Source organism: Oncorhynchus keta, chromosome 21 (genome assembly GCF_023373465.1).
Source record: "Oncorhynchus keta strain PuntledgeMale-10-30-2019 chromosome 21, Oket_V2, whole genome shotgun sequence".
Lineage (NCBI taxonomy): Eukaryota > Metazoa > Chordata > Actinopteri > Salmoniformes > Salmonidae > Oncorhynchus > Oncorhynchus keta.
In genome coordinates, this window is record NC_068441.1 from 36,075,777 (window position 1) to 36,094,823 (window position 19,047).

General features: G+C 42.8%; 1 protein-coding gene across 3 annotated transcripts in view; it reads left to right on the forward strand.

Moving 5' to 3' along the window:
- Positions 1-19,047, forward strand: part of LOC118381183 (uncharacterized) — a 40,053-nt gene that overhangs the window by 16,957 nt on the left and 4,049 nt on the right. Inside the window, exons 2-5 of one of the 3 annotated variants that reach the window (XM_052473784.1) lie at positions 1,718-1,977; positions 2,124-2,235; positions 18,156-18,251; positions 18,396-18,907. In XM_052473784.1, coding sequence (XP_052329744.1) covers positions 1,718-1,977; positions 2,124-2,235; positions 18,156-18,251; positions 18,396-18,907 — 980 coding nt within the window. Of the gene's footprint in view, positions 1-1,039; positions 1,978-2,123; positions 2,236-18,155; positions 18,252-18,395; positions 18,908-19,047 lie in introns of those variants that run through there. The other 2 variants (XM_052473783.1, XM_052473785.1) reach the window with 2 other exon arrangements.

A 19,047-nucleotide genomic window follows, 5' to 3' on the forward strand; every position in this document is an offset into this window, starting at 1 on the left:
ATTAGAATCCGTCCTCCTCTCACCAGCCTCCTGTGCTGTCTCTGTAGTTGTGCGTGTACTGTAGTAGGTGGTGAGTCATGTTAGTGATAGGGAGTAGTTCTGAAATGCTGTGTACAACTGTCACTCTGGTTGGGTTGGGTCATGTGTTGTTAGTTCACGGCTCTAGTGTCATGGCTCTGGTGCTATGCTTGGTGTTACGCACGCCTCTATGAAGAGGGAACGCAACACCCTGCTACAACTAAACTCTCCGTGAAGAGAAAAAGGTATGGACTGTAGGTGCGAGTAAGACTGACAACAGGCAGAATGTGGTACCGTTTACAAGGACTTTATTCCTTTACACGGTAATATGGGGAAAAGGGGCTGGACGGAACCAAAGCAAAGAAAGTACATCTCAAAGCCCCCCTCCTATCTTACCTGCTTACCCACTACTTACCTAATTTAACACCACCTGGTGCCCTAACAAAAATACAGGGGGTGGTCCGCCCAGGTCTTACCTAGTGTGCCTAGACAATGAATATACTACGGGTATATGTATGCCCGCGGGCCTCTTGCCTAAGCACTCCCAAGGTGCCTTCCCCTTCCCCCCTGGGAACAAATGAAACAGGAGAACAAATCATTTCTCAAACAAACTAAGAAACAAAAGGACATCAAATAAGCTCTGAGCAACAAACTCACAGAACATACCAACTCTCAGCAATGAACTCCAAGCAAAATCAACCTCTATCAAAATCTCTGCAATGACCTCCTAGCAATGACCTCCCCATGCAATGACCTCCCAGCAATGACCTCCCAGCAATGACCTCCCAGCAATGACCTCCCAGCAATGACCTCCCATGACCTCCACGGATGACGGCTCCCAGCAATGACGTCACTTGCTCTGAGACCTTGAAGTAGTAGTTCCCCTTGCTCTGCCCAGTGTAACGTGATGTGAAACGGCGGGTATAGCTTAAAAGTATACTGTTACGGATTACTGTGCGCGGAAAAGGAGGAAGGTAAGTAGCGATTTCAATCGGTGTGCGGTAGCGTTTACGTTCACTTGCTCTGAGACCTTGAAGTAGTAGTTCCCCTTGCTCTGCAAGAGCCGCGGCTTTTGTGGTGCGATGGGTAACGATGCTTTGAGGGTGACTGTTGTCGTTGTGTGCAGAAGGTCCCTGGTTCGCGCCCGGGTATGGGCGAGGGGACGGTTTAAAAGTATACTGTTACAGCAGCAATGACCTCCCAGCAAATCTCTCTAGCAAAATCTCTGCAATGACCTCCCAGCAAATCTCTCTAGCAAAATCTCTGCAATGACCTCCCAGAAAATCTCGCTCTCCTGAACAGAACACTGGCTTTTATATAGCTTCAGAATGAATGTGTAACTGGAGACAGCTGCGTCTTGACGAGGGGGCGGGGTCAGCTCTCCAATTAGCCATGGAGTCGACCAATCAGCTGCTTGAGGGATTTCAGGAAGCCATTTCCTGAAATAAACACATGCAAAACACATGCAAATCCACAAACTACAACACATAAACTTGGGAACGTAACACTTGGCATCGGGTACAACGTAGAAGCCAGGTATCGAATCCCAAATGTTTTGTAAACCCTTTAGTTTTCATCTCTGCATCCCCTCCCTTGTTTTGAGTGTTCTCCAGAGTAGATGAGTCACCTCTGAACCCCCACAATGCATCCCTGGTGCACTATATGGGGAATAGGATGTCATCTGTGTGTCTCCTCACAGGTCAGTGGGCGGAATCTGAGTCACCTGACTAAACGGGATCTTTCTCACCTGAGCAAACGGGATGCTCTTAGAATCCTGGCTGCCTATGAGCACCCAATCACGCTGCAGATCAAGGGCCGGCGTGGGAGGGGTTATGGCTTACAGGACTGCAGCACACAGACGGAGAGACACTGGGAGCCCCTCCCCCTGGCCCCCCACCTGGCCCTACACAGTCTGGGGGTCACAGCAGCCGAGACCATGTCCAGGGTCAACCCGGACGGGTAGAGTCAAAGATAGAGACACACACACACACAGACAAATGCTCTCTCTGTCTCTCTCTCACACACATACTTCAGATGTCTATAAAATTCAGTAATATCTTACCCCAATAAATGTGAGATTTATTGACTCGACTTCTTTCTCTCAGACACTACTGCAGCCACATGAGTCTGCCTCGTGATCACCGTGACAACGGGAGATATGAGTACCTGCCCAACGCTCCACAAGACATAGAGGACATGGATCCACTGGGCTACCAGGTGAGACAAAACACACACACACACACACACACTAGTAGTAGGATGCCATTTAGTTTTGAATGAAAGATAATCACTTGATGTTGCCAACCAAAGCCATACCCTATAGTCTACAAGGTCTACACATGTGGGCACTCTGTTTGTGACTGTACCACCATTCATCCCTCAGTACCTGTATCAGTAACAAGACACATCAATTAAAGGCCTTACACCAGTGTTAAATCCTGCACCCCACTAATTATTGTGACTGATATGACTTATTCTGTCACTGGTGATAATAAAGCCAATAGAATTGACCCACTGTATTGTATGGTACAGCACATGTGACGGAAGTAGCTAGAACTACAGCATACTGTGTGTCTGTGTTGTTCTGTCCATTGAGAGGATGGAAATGCATCTTCTATGGAAGAAAACTAAGGTCAGAGTGTACACAGGGCTCTGAACAGGGGACTGCACTAGAGGAGGTTCAGGGCTTACTTCTCCAGAGGGGGTGTGTGTGTGTGTGTGTGTGTGTGTGTGTGTGTGTGTGTGTGTGTGTGTGTGTGTGTGTGTGTGTGTGTGTGTGTGTTAAACCGTAGACATCCAGATAACCTTTTTTGACTGAATAGAATCCAGATTGCAACTGTTTGGTCTGAATCAGGGCTAACGTCCAAAAGACCTGTGTCCATATTGGAGTCTCTCTTGGAGGAAAAGCACCTTGAAGTTCGGTGATTAAGGCTTTAATGGCAAAATGCCTTTTTTTTTTTAATGGAGCAGCCAACCCACTCTGGAATTATACATTGCTCAGGCCCAAACAGCAGGATGCTATGCTGCATAAATAAAAGTAACCAAATCTAAATCACCACCACATCTACATCTAAATCACCACCACGTGTACATCTAAATCACCACCACATCTAAATCACCACCACGTGTACATCTAAATCACCACCACGTGTACATCTAAATCACCACCACATCTAAATCACCACCACATGTACATCTAAATCACCACCATGGGTACATCTAAATCACCACCACATCTACATCTAAATCACCACCACATGTACATCTAAATCACCACCATGGGTACATCTAAATCACCACCACATCTACATCTAAATCACCACCACGTGTACATCTAAATCACCACCACGTGTACATCTAAATCACCACCACATGGACATCTAAATCACCACCACATGTACATCTAAATCACCACCACATGTACATCTAAATCACCACCACATCTAAATCACCACCACATCTAAATCACCACCACGTGTACATCTAAATCACCACCACATCTACATCTAAATCACCACCATGGGTACATCTAAATCACCACCACATGTACATCTAAATCACCACCACATGTACATCTAAATCACCACCACATGGACATCTAAATCACCACCACATGTACATCTAAATCACCACCACATGTACATCTAAATCACCACCACGTGTACATCTAAATCACCACCACATGTACATCTAAATCCCCACCACATGTACAGTACATCTAAATCACCACCACATGTACATCTAAATCACCACCACATGTACATCTAAATCACCACCACATGTACATCTAAATCACCACCACATGTACAGTACATCTAAATCACCACCACATGTACAGTACATCTAAATCACCACCACATGTACAGTACATCTAAATCACCACCACGTGTACATCTAAATCACCACCACATGTACGGTACATCTAAATCACCACCACATGTACAGTACATCTAAATCACCACCACATGGACAGTACATCTAAATCACCACCACATGTACATCTAAATCACCACCACGTGTACATCTACATCACCACCACGTGTACATCTAAATCACCACCACATGGACATCTAAATCACCACCACATGGACATCTAAATCACCACCACATGGACATCTAAATCACCACCACATGTACATCTAAATCACCACCACATGTACATCTAAATCACCACCACATGTACATCTAAATCACCACCACATGTACATCTAAATCACCACCACATGTACAGTACATCTAAATCACCACCACGTGTACATCTAAATCACCACCACGTGTACATCTAAATCACCACCACGTGTACATCTAAATCACCACCACGTGTACATCTAAATCACCACCACGTGTACATCTAAATCACCACCACATGTACATCTAAATCACCACCACATGTACATCTAAATCACCACCACATGTACATCTAAATCACCACCACGTGTACATCTAAATCACCACCACGTGTACATCTAAATCACCACCACGTGTACATCTAAATCACCACCACATGTACATCTAAATCACCACCACGTGTACATCTAAATCACCACCACATGTACATCTAAATCACCACCACGTGTACATCTAAATCACCACCTAAATCACCACCACATGTACATCTAAATCACCACCATGTACATCTAAATTGTACATCTAAATCACCACCACATGTGTACATCTAAATCACCACCACGTGTACATCTAAATCACCACCACATGTACATCTAAATCACCACCACATCTAAATCACCACCACATCTAAATCACCACCACATGTACATCTAAATCACCACCATGAGTACATCTAAATCACCACCACATGTACATCTAAATCACCACCACATGTACATCTAAATCACCACCATGGGTACATCTAAATCACCACCACGTGTACATCTAAATCACCACCACATCTACATCTAAATCACCACCACGTGTACATCTAAATCACCACCACATGTACATCTAAATCACCACCACATGTACATCTAAATCACCACCACATGTACATCTAAATCACCACCACATGTACATCTAAATCACCACCAGGTGTACATCTAAATCATCACCAGGTGTACATCTAAATCACCACCAGGTGTACATCTAAATCCCCACCACTAAATCACCACCACGTGTACATCTAAATCACCACCACATGTACATCTAAATCACCACCACATGTACATCTAAATCACCACCACATGTACATCTAAATCACCACCACATGTACATCTAAATCACCACCACATGTACAGTACATCTAAATCACCACCACATGTACAGTACATCTAAATCACCACCACATGTACAGTACATCTAAATCACCACCACGTGTACATCTAAATCACCACCACATGTACGGTACATCTAAATCACCACCACATGTACAGTACATCTAAATCACCACCACATGGACAGTACATCTAAATCACCACCACATGTACATCTAAATCACCACCACGTGTACATCTAAATCACCACCACGTGTACATCTAAATCACCACCACATGGACATCTAAATCACCACCACATGGACATCTAAATCACCACCACATGGACATCTAAATCACCACCACGTGTACATCTAAATCACCACCACATGTACATCTAAATCACCACCACATGGACATCTAAATCACCACCACGTGTACATCTAAATCACCACCACATGTACAGTACATCTAAATCACCACCACGTGTACATCTAAATCACCACCACGTGTACATCTAAATCACCACCACGTGTACATCTAAATCACCACCACGTGTACATCTAAATCACCACCACATGTACATCTAAATCACCACCACATGTACATCTAAATCACCACCACCTGTACATCTAAATCACCACCACATGTACATCTAAATCACCACCACGTGTACATCTAAATCACCACCACGTGTACATCTAAATCACCACCACATGTACATCTAAATCACCACCACATGTACATCTAAATCACCACCACATGTACATCTAAATCACCACCACATGTACATCTAAATCACCACCACATCTAAATCACCACCATGGGTACATCTAAATCACCACCACGTGTACATCTAAATCACCACCACATGTACATCTAAATCACCACCACATGTACATCTAAATCACCACCACATGTACATCTAAATCACCACCACATGTACATCTAAATCACCACCATGGGTCACCACCACATCTAAATCACCACCACTGTACATCTAAATCACCACCACGTGTACATCTAAATCACCACCACATGTACATCTAAATCACCACCATGGGTACATCTAAATCACCACCACGTGTACATCTAAATCACCACCACATCTACATCTAAATCACCACCACATCTACATCTAAATCACCACCACGTGTACATCTAAATCACCACCACATCTACATCTAAATCACCACCACATGTACATCTAAATCTACATCTAAATCACCACCACGTGTACATCTAAATCACCACCACGTGTACATCTAAATCACCACCACGTGTACATCTAAATCACCACCACTTGTACATCTAAATCACCACCACGTGTACATCTAAATCACCACCACATGTACATCTAAATCACCACCACGGGTACATCTAAATCACCACCACGTGTACATCTAAATCACCACCACATCTACATCTAAATCACCACCACATCTACATCTAAATCACCACCACGTGTACATCTAAATCACCACCACATGTACATCTAAATCACCACCACATGTACATCTAAATCACCACCACATCTACATCTAAATCACCACCACATGTACATCTAAATCACCACCACATGGACATCTAAATCACCACCACATGTACATCTAAATCACCACCACGTGTACATCTAAATCACCACCACGTGTACATCTAAATCACCACCACGTGTACATCTAAATCACCACCACATGTACATCTAAATCACCACCACGTGTACATCTAAATCACCACCACATCTACATCTAAATCACCACCACATCTACATCTAAATCACCACCACATCTACATCTAAATCACCACCACATCTACATCTAAATCACCACCACGTCTACATCTAAATCACCACCACATGTACATCTAAATCACCACCACATGTACATCTAAATCACCACCACATGTACATCTAAATCACCACCACATGTACATCTAAATCACCACCACATGTACATCTAAATCACCACCACGTGTACATCTAAATCACCACCACATCTACATCTAAATCACCACCACATGTACATCTAAATCACCACCACATGTACATCTAAATCACCACCACATGTACATCTAAATCACCACCACATGTACATCTAAATCACCACCACATCTAAATCACCACCACATCTAAATCACCACCACATCTACATCTAAATCACCACCATGGGTACATCTAAATCACCACCACATCTACATCTAAATCACCACCATGTGTACATCTAAATCACCACCACATGGACATCTAAATCACCACCACATGTACATCTAAATCACCACCACATGTACATCTAAATAACCACCAGGTGTACATCTAAATCATCACCAGGTGTACATCTAAATCACCACCACGTGTACATCTAAATCACCACCACATGTACATCTAAATCACCACCACATGTACATCTAAATCACCACCACATGTACAGTACATCTAAATCACCACCACATGTACATCTAAATCACCACCACATGTACAGTACATCTAAATCACCACCACATGTACAGTACATCTAAATCACCACCACGTGTACATCTAAATCACAACCACATGTACGGTACATCTAAATCACCACCACATGTACAGTACATCTAAATCACCACCACATGGACAGTACATCTAAATCACCACCACGTGTACATCTAAATCACCACCACGTGTACATCTAAATCACCACCACATGGACATCTAAATCACCACCACATGGACATCTAAATCACCACCACATGTACATCTAAATCACCACCACGTGTACATCTAAATCACCACCACGTGTACATCTAAATCACCACCACATGTACATCTAAATCACCACCACGTGTACATCTAAATCACCACCACGTGTACATCTAAATCACCACCACATGTACATCTAAATCACCACCACATGTACATCTAAATCACCACCACGTGTACATCTAAATCACCACCACGTGTACATCTAAATCACCACCACATGTACATCTAAATCACCACCACATGTACATCTAAATCACCACCACATGTACATCTAAATCACCACCACATGTACATCTAAATCACCACCACGTGTACATCTAAATCACCACCACGTGTACATCTAAATCACCACCACGTGTACATCTAAATCACCACCACGTGTACATCTAAATCACCACCACGTGTACATCTAAATCACCACCACGTGTACATCTAAATCACCACCACATGTACATCTAAATCACCACCACATGTACATCTAAATCACCACCACATCTAAATCACCACCACGTGTACATCTAAATCACCACCACATGTACATCTAAATCACCACCACATGTACATCTAAATCACCACCACATGTACATCTAAATCACCACCACATGTACATCTAAATCACCACCACATGTACATCTAAATCACCACCACATGTACATCTAAATCACCACCACATGTACATCTAAATCACCACCACATGTACATCTAAATCACCACCACATGTACATCTAAATCACCACCACATGTACATCTAAATCACCACCACATGTACATCTAAATCACCACCACATGTACATCTAAATCACCACCACGTGTACATCTAAATCACCACCACGTGTACATCTAAATCACCACCACATCTACATCTAAATCACCACCACATCTACATCTAAATCACCACCACATCTACATCTAAATCACCACCACGTGTACATCTAAATCACCACCACGTGTACATCTAAATCACCACCACATCTACATCTAAATCACCACCACGTGTACATCTAAATCACCACCACATGTACATCTAAATCACCACCACATGTACATCTAAATCACCACCACATCTACATCTAAATCACCACCACATGTACATCTAAATCACCACCACGTGTACATCTAAATCACCACCACGTGTACATCTAAATCACCACCACGTACATCATCTAAATCACCACCACGTGTACATCTAAATCACCACCACGTGTACATCTAAATCACCACCACGTGTACATCTAAATCACCACCACGTGTACATCTAAATCACCACCACATGTACATCTAAATCACCACCACATGTACATCTAAATCACCACCACATGTACATCTAAATCACCACACATGTACATCTAAATCACCACCATACATCTAAATCACCACCACATGTACATCTAAATAACATGTACATCTAAATCACCACCACATGTACATCTAAATCACCACCACATGTACATCTAAATCACCACCACATGTACATCTAAATCACCACCACATGTACATCTAAATCACCACCACATGTACATCTAAATCACCACCACGTGTACATCTAAATCACCACCATGGGTACATCTAAATCACCACCACATCTACATCTAAATCACCACCACATCTACATCTAAATCACCACCACATGTACATCTAAATCACCACCACATGTACATCTAAATCACCACCACGTGTACATCTAAATCACCACCACATCTACATCTAAATCACCACCACGTGTACATCTAAATCACCACACATCTAAATCACCACCACACATCTAAATCACCACCACATGTACATCTAAATCACCACCACATCTAAATCACCCACCACATCTAAATCACCACCACATCTAAATCACCACCACATCTAAATCACCAATGTACATCTAAATCACCACCACATGTACATCTAAATCACCACCACATGTACATCTAAATCACCACCACGTGTACATCTAAATCACCACCACATGTACATCTAAATCACCACCACGTGTACATCTAAATCACCACCACGTGTACATCTAAATCACCACCACATGTACATCTAAATCACCACCACATCTACATCTAAATCACCACCACATGTACATCTAAATCACCACCACATGGACATCTAAATCACCACCACATGTACATCTAAATCACCACCATGTACATCTAAATCACCACCACGTGTACATCTAAATCACCACCACATGTACATCTAAATCACCACCACGTGTACATCTAAATCACCACCACATGTACATCTAAATCACCACCACGTGTACATCTAAATCACCACCATGGGTACATCTAAATCACCACCACATGTACATCTAAATCACCACCACGTGTACATCTAAATCACCACCACATGTACATCTAAATCACCACCATGGGTACATCTAAATCTAAATCACCACCACATGTACATCTAAATCACCACCACGTGTACATCTAAATCACCACCACATGGACATCTAAATCACCACCACATGTACATCTAAATCACCACCACATGGACATCTAAATCACCACCACATGTACATCTAAATCACCACCACATGTACATCTAAATCACCACCACATCTAAATCACCACCACATGTACATCTAAATCACCACCACATGTACATCTAAATCACCACCACATGTACATCTAAATCACCACCACATGTACATCTAAATCACCACCACATGTACAGTACATCTAAATCACCACCACATGTACAGTACATCTAAATCACCACCACATGTACAGTACATCTAAATCACCACCACGTGTACATCTAAATCACAACCACATGTACGGTACATCTAAATCACCACCACATGTACAGTACATCTAAATCAACACCACATGGACAGTACATCTAAATCACCACCACATGTACATCTAAATCACCACCACATGTACATCTAAATCACCACCACATGGACATCTAAATCACCACCACATGGACATCTAAATCACCACCACGTGTACATCTAAATCACCACCACATGTACATCTAAATCACCACCACATGTACATCTAAATCACCACCACATGGACATCTAAATCACCACCACGTGTACATCTAAATCACCACCACGTGTACATCTACATCACCACCACGTGTACAGTACATCTAAATCACCACCACGTGTACATCTAAATCACCACCACGTGTACATCTAAATCACCACCACGTGTACATCTAAATCACCACCACGTGTACATCTAAATCACCACCACATGTACATCTAAATCACCACCAAGTGTACATCTAAATCACCACCACGTGTACATCTAAATCACCACCACGTGTACATCTAAATCACCACCACGTGTACATCTAAATCACCACCACGTGTACATCTAAATCACCACCAAGTGTACATCTAAATCACCACCACATGTACATCTAAATCACCACCACGTGTACATCTAAATCACCACCACGTGTACATCTAAATCACCACCACGTGTACATCTAAATCACCACCACATGTACATCTAAATCACCACCACATCTACATCTAAATCATCACCACCACATGTACATCTAAATCACCACCACATGTACATCTAAATCACCACCACGTGTACATCTAAATCACCACCACATGTACATCTAAATCACCACCACATGTACATCTAAATCACCACCACATGTACATCTAAATCACCACCACATGTACATCTAAATCACCACCACATGTACATCTAAATCACCACCACGTGTACATCTAAATCACCACCACGTGTACATCTAAATCACCACCACGTGTACATCTAAATCACCACCACGTGTACATCTAAATCACCACCACGTGTACATCTAAATCACCACCACGTGTACATCTAAATCACCACCACGTGTACATCTAAATCACCACCACGTGTACATCTAAATCACCACCACATGTACATCTAAATCACCACCACGTGTACATCTAAATCACCACCACGTGTACATCTAAATCACCACCACATGTACATCTAAATCACCACCACGTGTACATCTAAATCACCACCACGTGTACATCTAAATCACCACCACGTGTACATCTAAATCACCACCACATGTACATCTAAATCACCACCACGTGTACATCTAAATCACCACCACGTGTACATCTAAATCACCACCACATCTACATCTAAATCACCACCACATGTACATCTAAATCACCACCACGTGTACATCTAAATCACCACCACATGTACAGTACATCTAAATCACCACCACGTGTACATCTAAATCACCACCACGTGTACATCTAAATCACCACCACATGTACATCTAAATCACCACCACATGTACATCTAAATCACCACCACGTGTACATCTAAATCACCACCACGTGTACATCTAAATCACCACCACGTGTACATCTAAATCACCACCACATGTACATCTAAATCACCACCACATGTACATCTAAATCACCACCACATGGACATCTAAATCACCACCACATGTACATCTAAATCACCACCACATGGACATCTAAATCACCACCACGTGTACATCTAAATCACCACCACGTGTACATCTAAATCACCACCACATCTAAATCACCACCACGTGTACATCTAAATCACCACCATGTGTACATCTAAATCACCACCACATGTACATCTAAATCACCACCACATGTACATCTAAATCACCACCACGTGTACATCTAAATCACCACCACATGTACATCTAAATCACCACCACGTGTACATCTAAATCACCACCACATGTACATCTAAATCACCACCACGTGTACATCTAAATCACCACCACATGTACAGTACATCTAAATCACCACCACGTGTACATCTAAATCACCACCACGTGTACATCTAAATCACCAGCACATGTACATCTAAATCACCACCACATGTACATCTAAATCACCACCACGTGTACATCTAAATCACCACCACGTGTACATCTAAATCACCACCACGTGTACATCTAAATCACCACCACATGGACATCTAAATCACCACCACATGTACATCTAAATCACCACCACATGTACATCTAAATCACCACCACATGTACATCTAAATCACCACCACATGTACATCTAAATCACCACCACGTGTACATCTAAATCACCACCACGTGTACATCTAAATCACCACCACGTGTACATCTAAATCACCACCACATGTACATCTAAATCACCACCACATGTACATCTAAATCACCACCACATCTACATCTAAATCACCACCACGTGTACATCTAAATCACCACCACATGTACATCTAAATCACCACCACATGTACATCTAAATCACCACCACATGTACATCTAAATCACCACCACGTGTACATCTAAATCACCACCACATGTACATCTAAATCACCACCACATCTAAATCACCACCACGTGTACATCTAAATCACCACCATGTGTACATCTAAATCACCACCACATGTACATCTAAATCACCACCACATGTACATCTAAATCACCACCACGTGTACATCTAAATCACCACCACGTGTACATCTAAATCACCACCACGTGTACATCTAAATCACCACCACGTGTACATCTAAATCACCACCACGTGTACATCTAAATCACCACCACATGTACATCTAAATCACCACCACATGTACATCTAAATCACCACCACATGTACATCTAAATCACCACCACATGTACATCTAAATCACCACCACGTGTACATCTAAATCACCACCACATGTACATCTAAATCACCACCACATGTACATCTAAATCACCACCACATGTACATCTAAATCACCACCACGTGTACATCTAAATCACCACCACATCTACATCTAAATCACCACCACGTGTACATCTAAATCACCACCACATGTACATCTAAATCACCACCACATGTACATCTAAATCACCACCACATGTACATCTAAATCACCACCACATGTACATCTAAATCACCACCACATCTAAATCACCACCACATCTACATCTAAATCACCACCATGGGTACATCTAAATCACCACCACATCTAAATCACCACCACATGTACATCTAAATCACCACCACGTGTACATCTAAATCACCACCACATGTACATCTAAATCACCACCACGTGTACATCTAAATCACCACCACTTGTACATCTAAATCACCACCACATGTACATCTAAATCACCACCACATGTACATCTAAATCACCACCACATGTACATCTAAATCACCACCACATGTACATCTAAATCACCACCACATGTACATCTAAATCACCACCACATGTACATCTAAATCACCACCACATGTACATCTAAATCACCACCACATCTAAATCACCACCACATCTACATCTAAATCACCACCATGGGTACATCTAAATCACCACCACGTGTACATCTAAATCACCACCACATGTACATCTAAATCACCACCACGTGTACATCTAAATCACCACCACTTGTACATCTAAATCACCACCACTTGTACATCTAAATCACCACCACATGTACATCTAAATCACCACCACATGTACATCTAAATCACCACCATGTACATCTAAATCACCACCACGTGTACATCTAAATCACCACCACATCTACATCTAAATCACCACACCACGTGTACATCTAAATCACCACCACATGGACATCTAAATCACCACCACATGTACATCTAAATCACCACCACATGTACATCTAAATAACCACCAGGTGTACATCTAAATCATCACCAGGTGTACATCTAAATCACCACCACATGTACATCTAAATCACCACCACATGTACAGTACATCTAAATCACCACCACATGTACATCTAAATCACCACCACATGTACATCTAAATCACCACCACATGTACAGTACATCTAAATCACCACCACATGTACAGTACATCTAAATCACCACCACATGTACAGTACATCTAAATCACCACCACATGTACAGTACATCTAAATCACCACCACGTGTACATCTAAATCCACCACATGTGTACATCTAAATCACCACATGTACACTAAATCACCACCAGTACATCTAAATCACCACCACATGGACAGTACATCTAAATCACCACCACATGTACATCTAAATCACCACCACATGGACATCTAAATCACCACCACATGTACATCTAAATCACCACCACATGGTACATCTAAATCACCACCACGTGTACATCTAAATCACCACCACATGTACATCTAAATCACCACCACATGTACATCTAAATCACCACCACGTGTACATCTAAATCACCACCACGTGTACATCTAAATCACCACCACGTGTACATCTAAATCACCACCACATGTACATCTAAATCACCACCACGTGTACATCTAAATCACCACCACGTGTACATCTAAATCACCACCACATGTACATCTAAATCACCACCACGTGTACATCTAAATCACCACCACGTGTACATCTAAATCACCACCACGTGTACATCTAAATCACCACCACGTGTACAGTACATCTAAATCACCACCACGTGTACATCTAAATCACCACCACGTGTACATCTAAATCACCACCACGTGTACATCTAAATCACCACCAAGTGTACATCTAAATCACCACCACATGTACATCTAAATCACCACCACGTGTACATCTAAATCACCACCACATCTACATCTAAATCACCACCACATGTACATCTAAATCACCACCACGTGTACATCTAAATCACCACCACATGTACAGTACATCTAAATCACCACCACGTGTACATCTAAATCACCACCACGTGTACATCTAAATCACCACCACATGTACATCTAAATCACCACCACATGTACATCTAAATCACCACCACATGTACATCTAAATCACCACCACATGTACATCTAAATCACCACCACGTGTACATCTAAATCACCACCACGTGTACATCTAAATCACCACCACGTGTACATCTAAATCACCACCACGTGTACATCTAAATCACCACCACGTGTACATCTAAATCACCACCACGTGTACATCTAAATCACCACCACGTGTACATCTAAATCACCACCACATGGACATCTAAATCACCACCACGTGTACAGTACATCTAAATCACCACCACATGTACATCTAAATCACCACCACGTGTACATCTAAATCACCACCACGTGTACATCTAAATCACCACCACGTGTACATCTAAATCACCACCACATGTACATCTAAATCACCACCACGTGTACATCTAAATCACCACCACGTGTACATCTAAATCACCACCACGTGTACATCTAAATCACCACCACATGTACATCTAAATCACCACCACGTGTACATCTAAATCACCACCACATGCACAGTACATCTAAATCACCACCACGTGTACATCTAAATCACCACCACGTGTACATCTAAATCACCAGCACATGTACATCTAAATCACCACCACGTGTACATCTAAATCACCACCACGTGTACATCTAAATCACCACCACATGTACATCTAAATCACCACCACATGTACATCTAAATCACCACCACGTGTACATCTAAATCACCACCACGTGTACATCTAAATCACCACCACGTGTACATCTAAATCACCACCACATGTACATCTAAATCACCACCACATGTACATCTAAATCACCACCACGTGTACATCTAAATCACCACCACATGGACATCTAAATCACCACCACATGCACATCTAAATCACCACCACATGTACATCTAAATCACCACCACGTGTACATCTAAATCACCACCACATGTACAGTACATCTAAATCACCACCACGTGTACATCTAAATCACCACCACATGTACATCTAAATCACCACCACGTGTACATCTAAATCACCACCACGTGTACATCTAAATCACCACCACATGTACATCTAAATCACCACCACATGTACATCTAAATCACCACCACATGTACATCTAAATCACCACCACGTGTACATCTAAATCACCACCACATGTACATCTAAATCACCACCACGTGTACATCTAAATCACCACCACGTGTACATCTAAATCACCACCACGTGTACATCTAAATCACCACCACGTGTACATCTAAATCACCACCACGTGTACATCTAAATCACCACCACGTGTACATCTAAATCACCACCACGTGTACATCTAAATCACCACCACGTGTACATCTAAATCACCACCACGTGTACATCTAAATCACCACCACGTGTACATCTAAATCACCACCACATGTACATCTAAATCACCACCACATGTACATCTAAATCACCACCACGTGTACATCTAAATCACCACCACGTGTACATCTAAATCACCACCACGTGTACATCTAAATCACCACCACGTATAAACATCTAAATCACCACCACGTGTACATCTAAATCACCACCACGTGTACATCTAAATCACCACCACGTGTACATCTAAATCACCACCACGTGTACATCTAAATCACCACCACGTGTACATCTAAATCACCACCACGTGTACATCTAAATCACCACCACGTGTACATCTAAATCACCACCACGTGTACATCTAAATCACCACCACGTGTACATCTAAATCACCACCACGTGTACATCTAAATCACCACCACGTGTACATCTAAATCACCACCACATGTACATCTAAATCACCACCACATGTACATCTAAATCACCACCACATGTACATCTAAATCACCACCACGTGTACATCTAAATCACCACCACATCTAAATCACCACCACATCTAAATCACCACCACATCTAAATCACCACCACATGTACATCTAAATCACCACCACATGTACAGTACATCTAAATCACCACACCATTTACATCTAAATCACCACCACAGCTACATCTACATCACACAGTCACACAGTCATAAACAGAACTCACGTGTTCAGTGGGTGGATTGTGAGCTGTGCCTAATGAAATCCCCTTGGAGAATGGAAGGATGCTCAGCTTAGAGACAGAGGGAAAAACACACTCCTCTCTCCCAGCTACAAACATTTACTGTCTACAGACTGATTTAACCACTGCTGCAAGACACAAGCTTCAGTTCAGTCAATCTGGATTGCAAACCTACAGCATGTGATGCAGTTCCATTAAAGGCCATACTTAATAATCAGGACTCTTGATAACATAGGGATATTTTGGGGGGAGAGAGGCTGGATGAACATTTGAATTACAAAACCAATGTTCTAGAATTAGCATAAAAAATTGAATGCTTGTTCATTCACGTAAACACACATTATTCACAGTTAGTTAAACATTGATTAACTGCTTTCTCTCTCTCTCCCTAAGGACCCAGAGCTGGACCATGGTGTTCCAAGGGATCAGAGCTGTTTGACTGGCTGCTGCAACACCAACCTTGAGGAGCCCAGCAGTTTCCACAGCCAGGTGTGTATGTGTGTCTGTGTCCTGTATATCTACATAATGTATGTGTGTCTGTGTCCTGTATATCTACATAATGTATGTGTATCTGTGTACTGTATATCTACATACTGTATGTGTGTGTGACTGTGTTCTCTCTCTCTCCTTCAGACTGAGGATGAGGACTATATGTTGGAGAAACCTCTGGGCTACCTACCTCTCCACCATGAGCTGGACAGCGGCCTGGGCTGGACCGACGGTAGCCTTCACCAGGGAGACCTCTCTGGCCTGGAGACTGAGGAGGGGGGTCTGGAGGAGTGTCACCCCAGGGGAGGAGGCTCCGGTGGGGGCCTGCTGGTCAGTGGAGGAGGGGGTGGAGGTGGTGGGTCTCCGTCCTCTGAATCCTTCATCTCGTCTGAGCTGAGTGACTCTGGCTTCTATAGCGTGAGCACCGGAGAGTTCCGCCGTTTCCAGAGGCTGTTAGAGAAACGCATGCACCTGTACAATGCTCGTCTGCACCACCAAGGGGAGGTGTGTGCACGGGAGCGCCGCGACAGCTGGCAGAAGAACCACAGAGAGCTGCTGGAGGCCATCCCTGAGGCACTGACCATGCAGCCCCAGCACTGCCTCACGCCTGGCCTGACTGCACCATGCATGGGCCCTCCACCCCGAGGACTCTTCAGGTAGGAGCTTATCACCAGACTAACATCACTGTGATTATCATAGCTTATCATGATAACATGATCCATAACCATCCAAACCCCATCTTCAAAGTGTTCTCCATCCAGGGTTCAACGATGATAATGCAGGTTGTTCACCACGG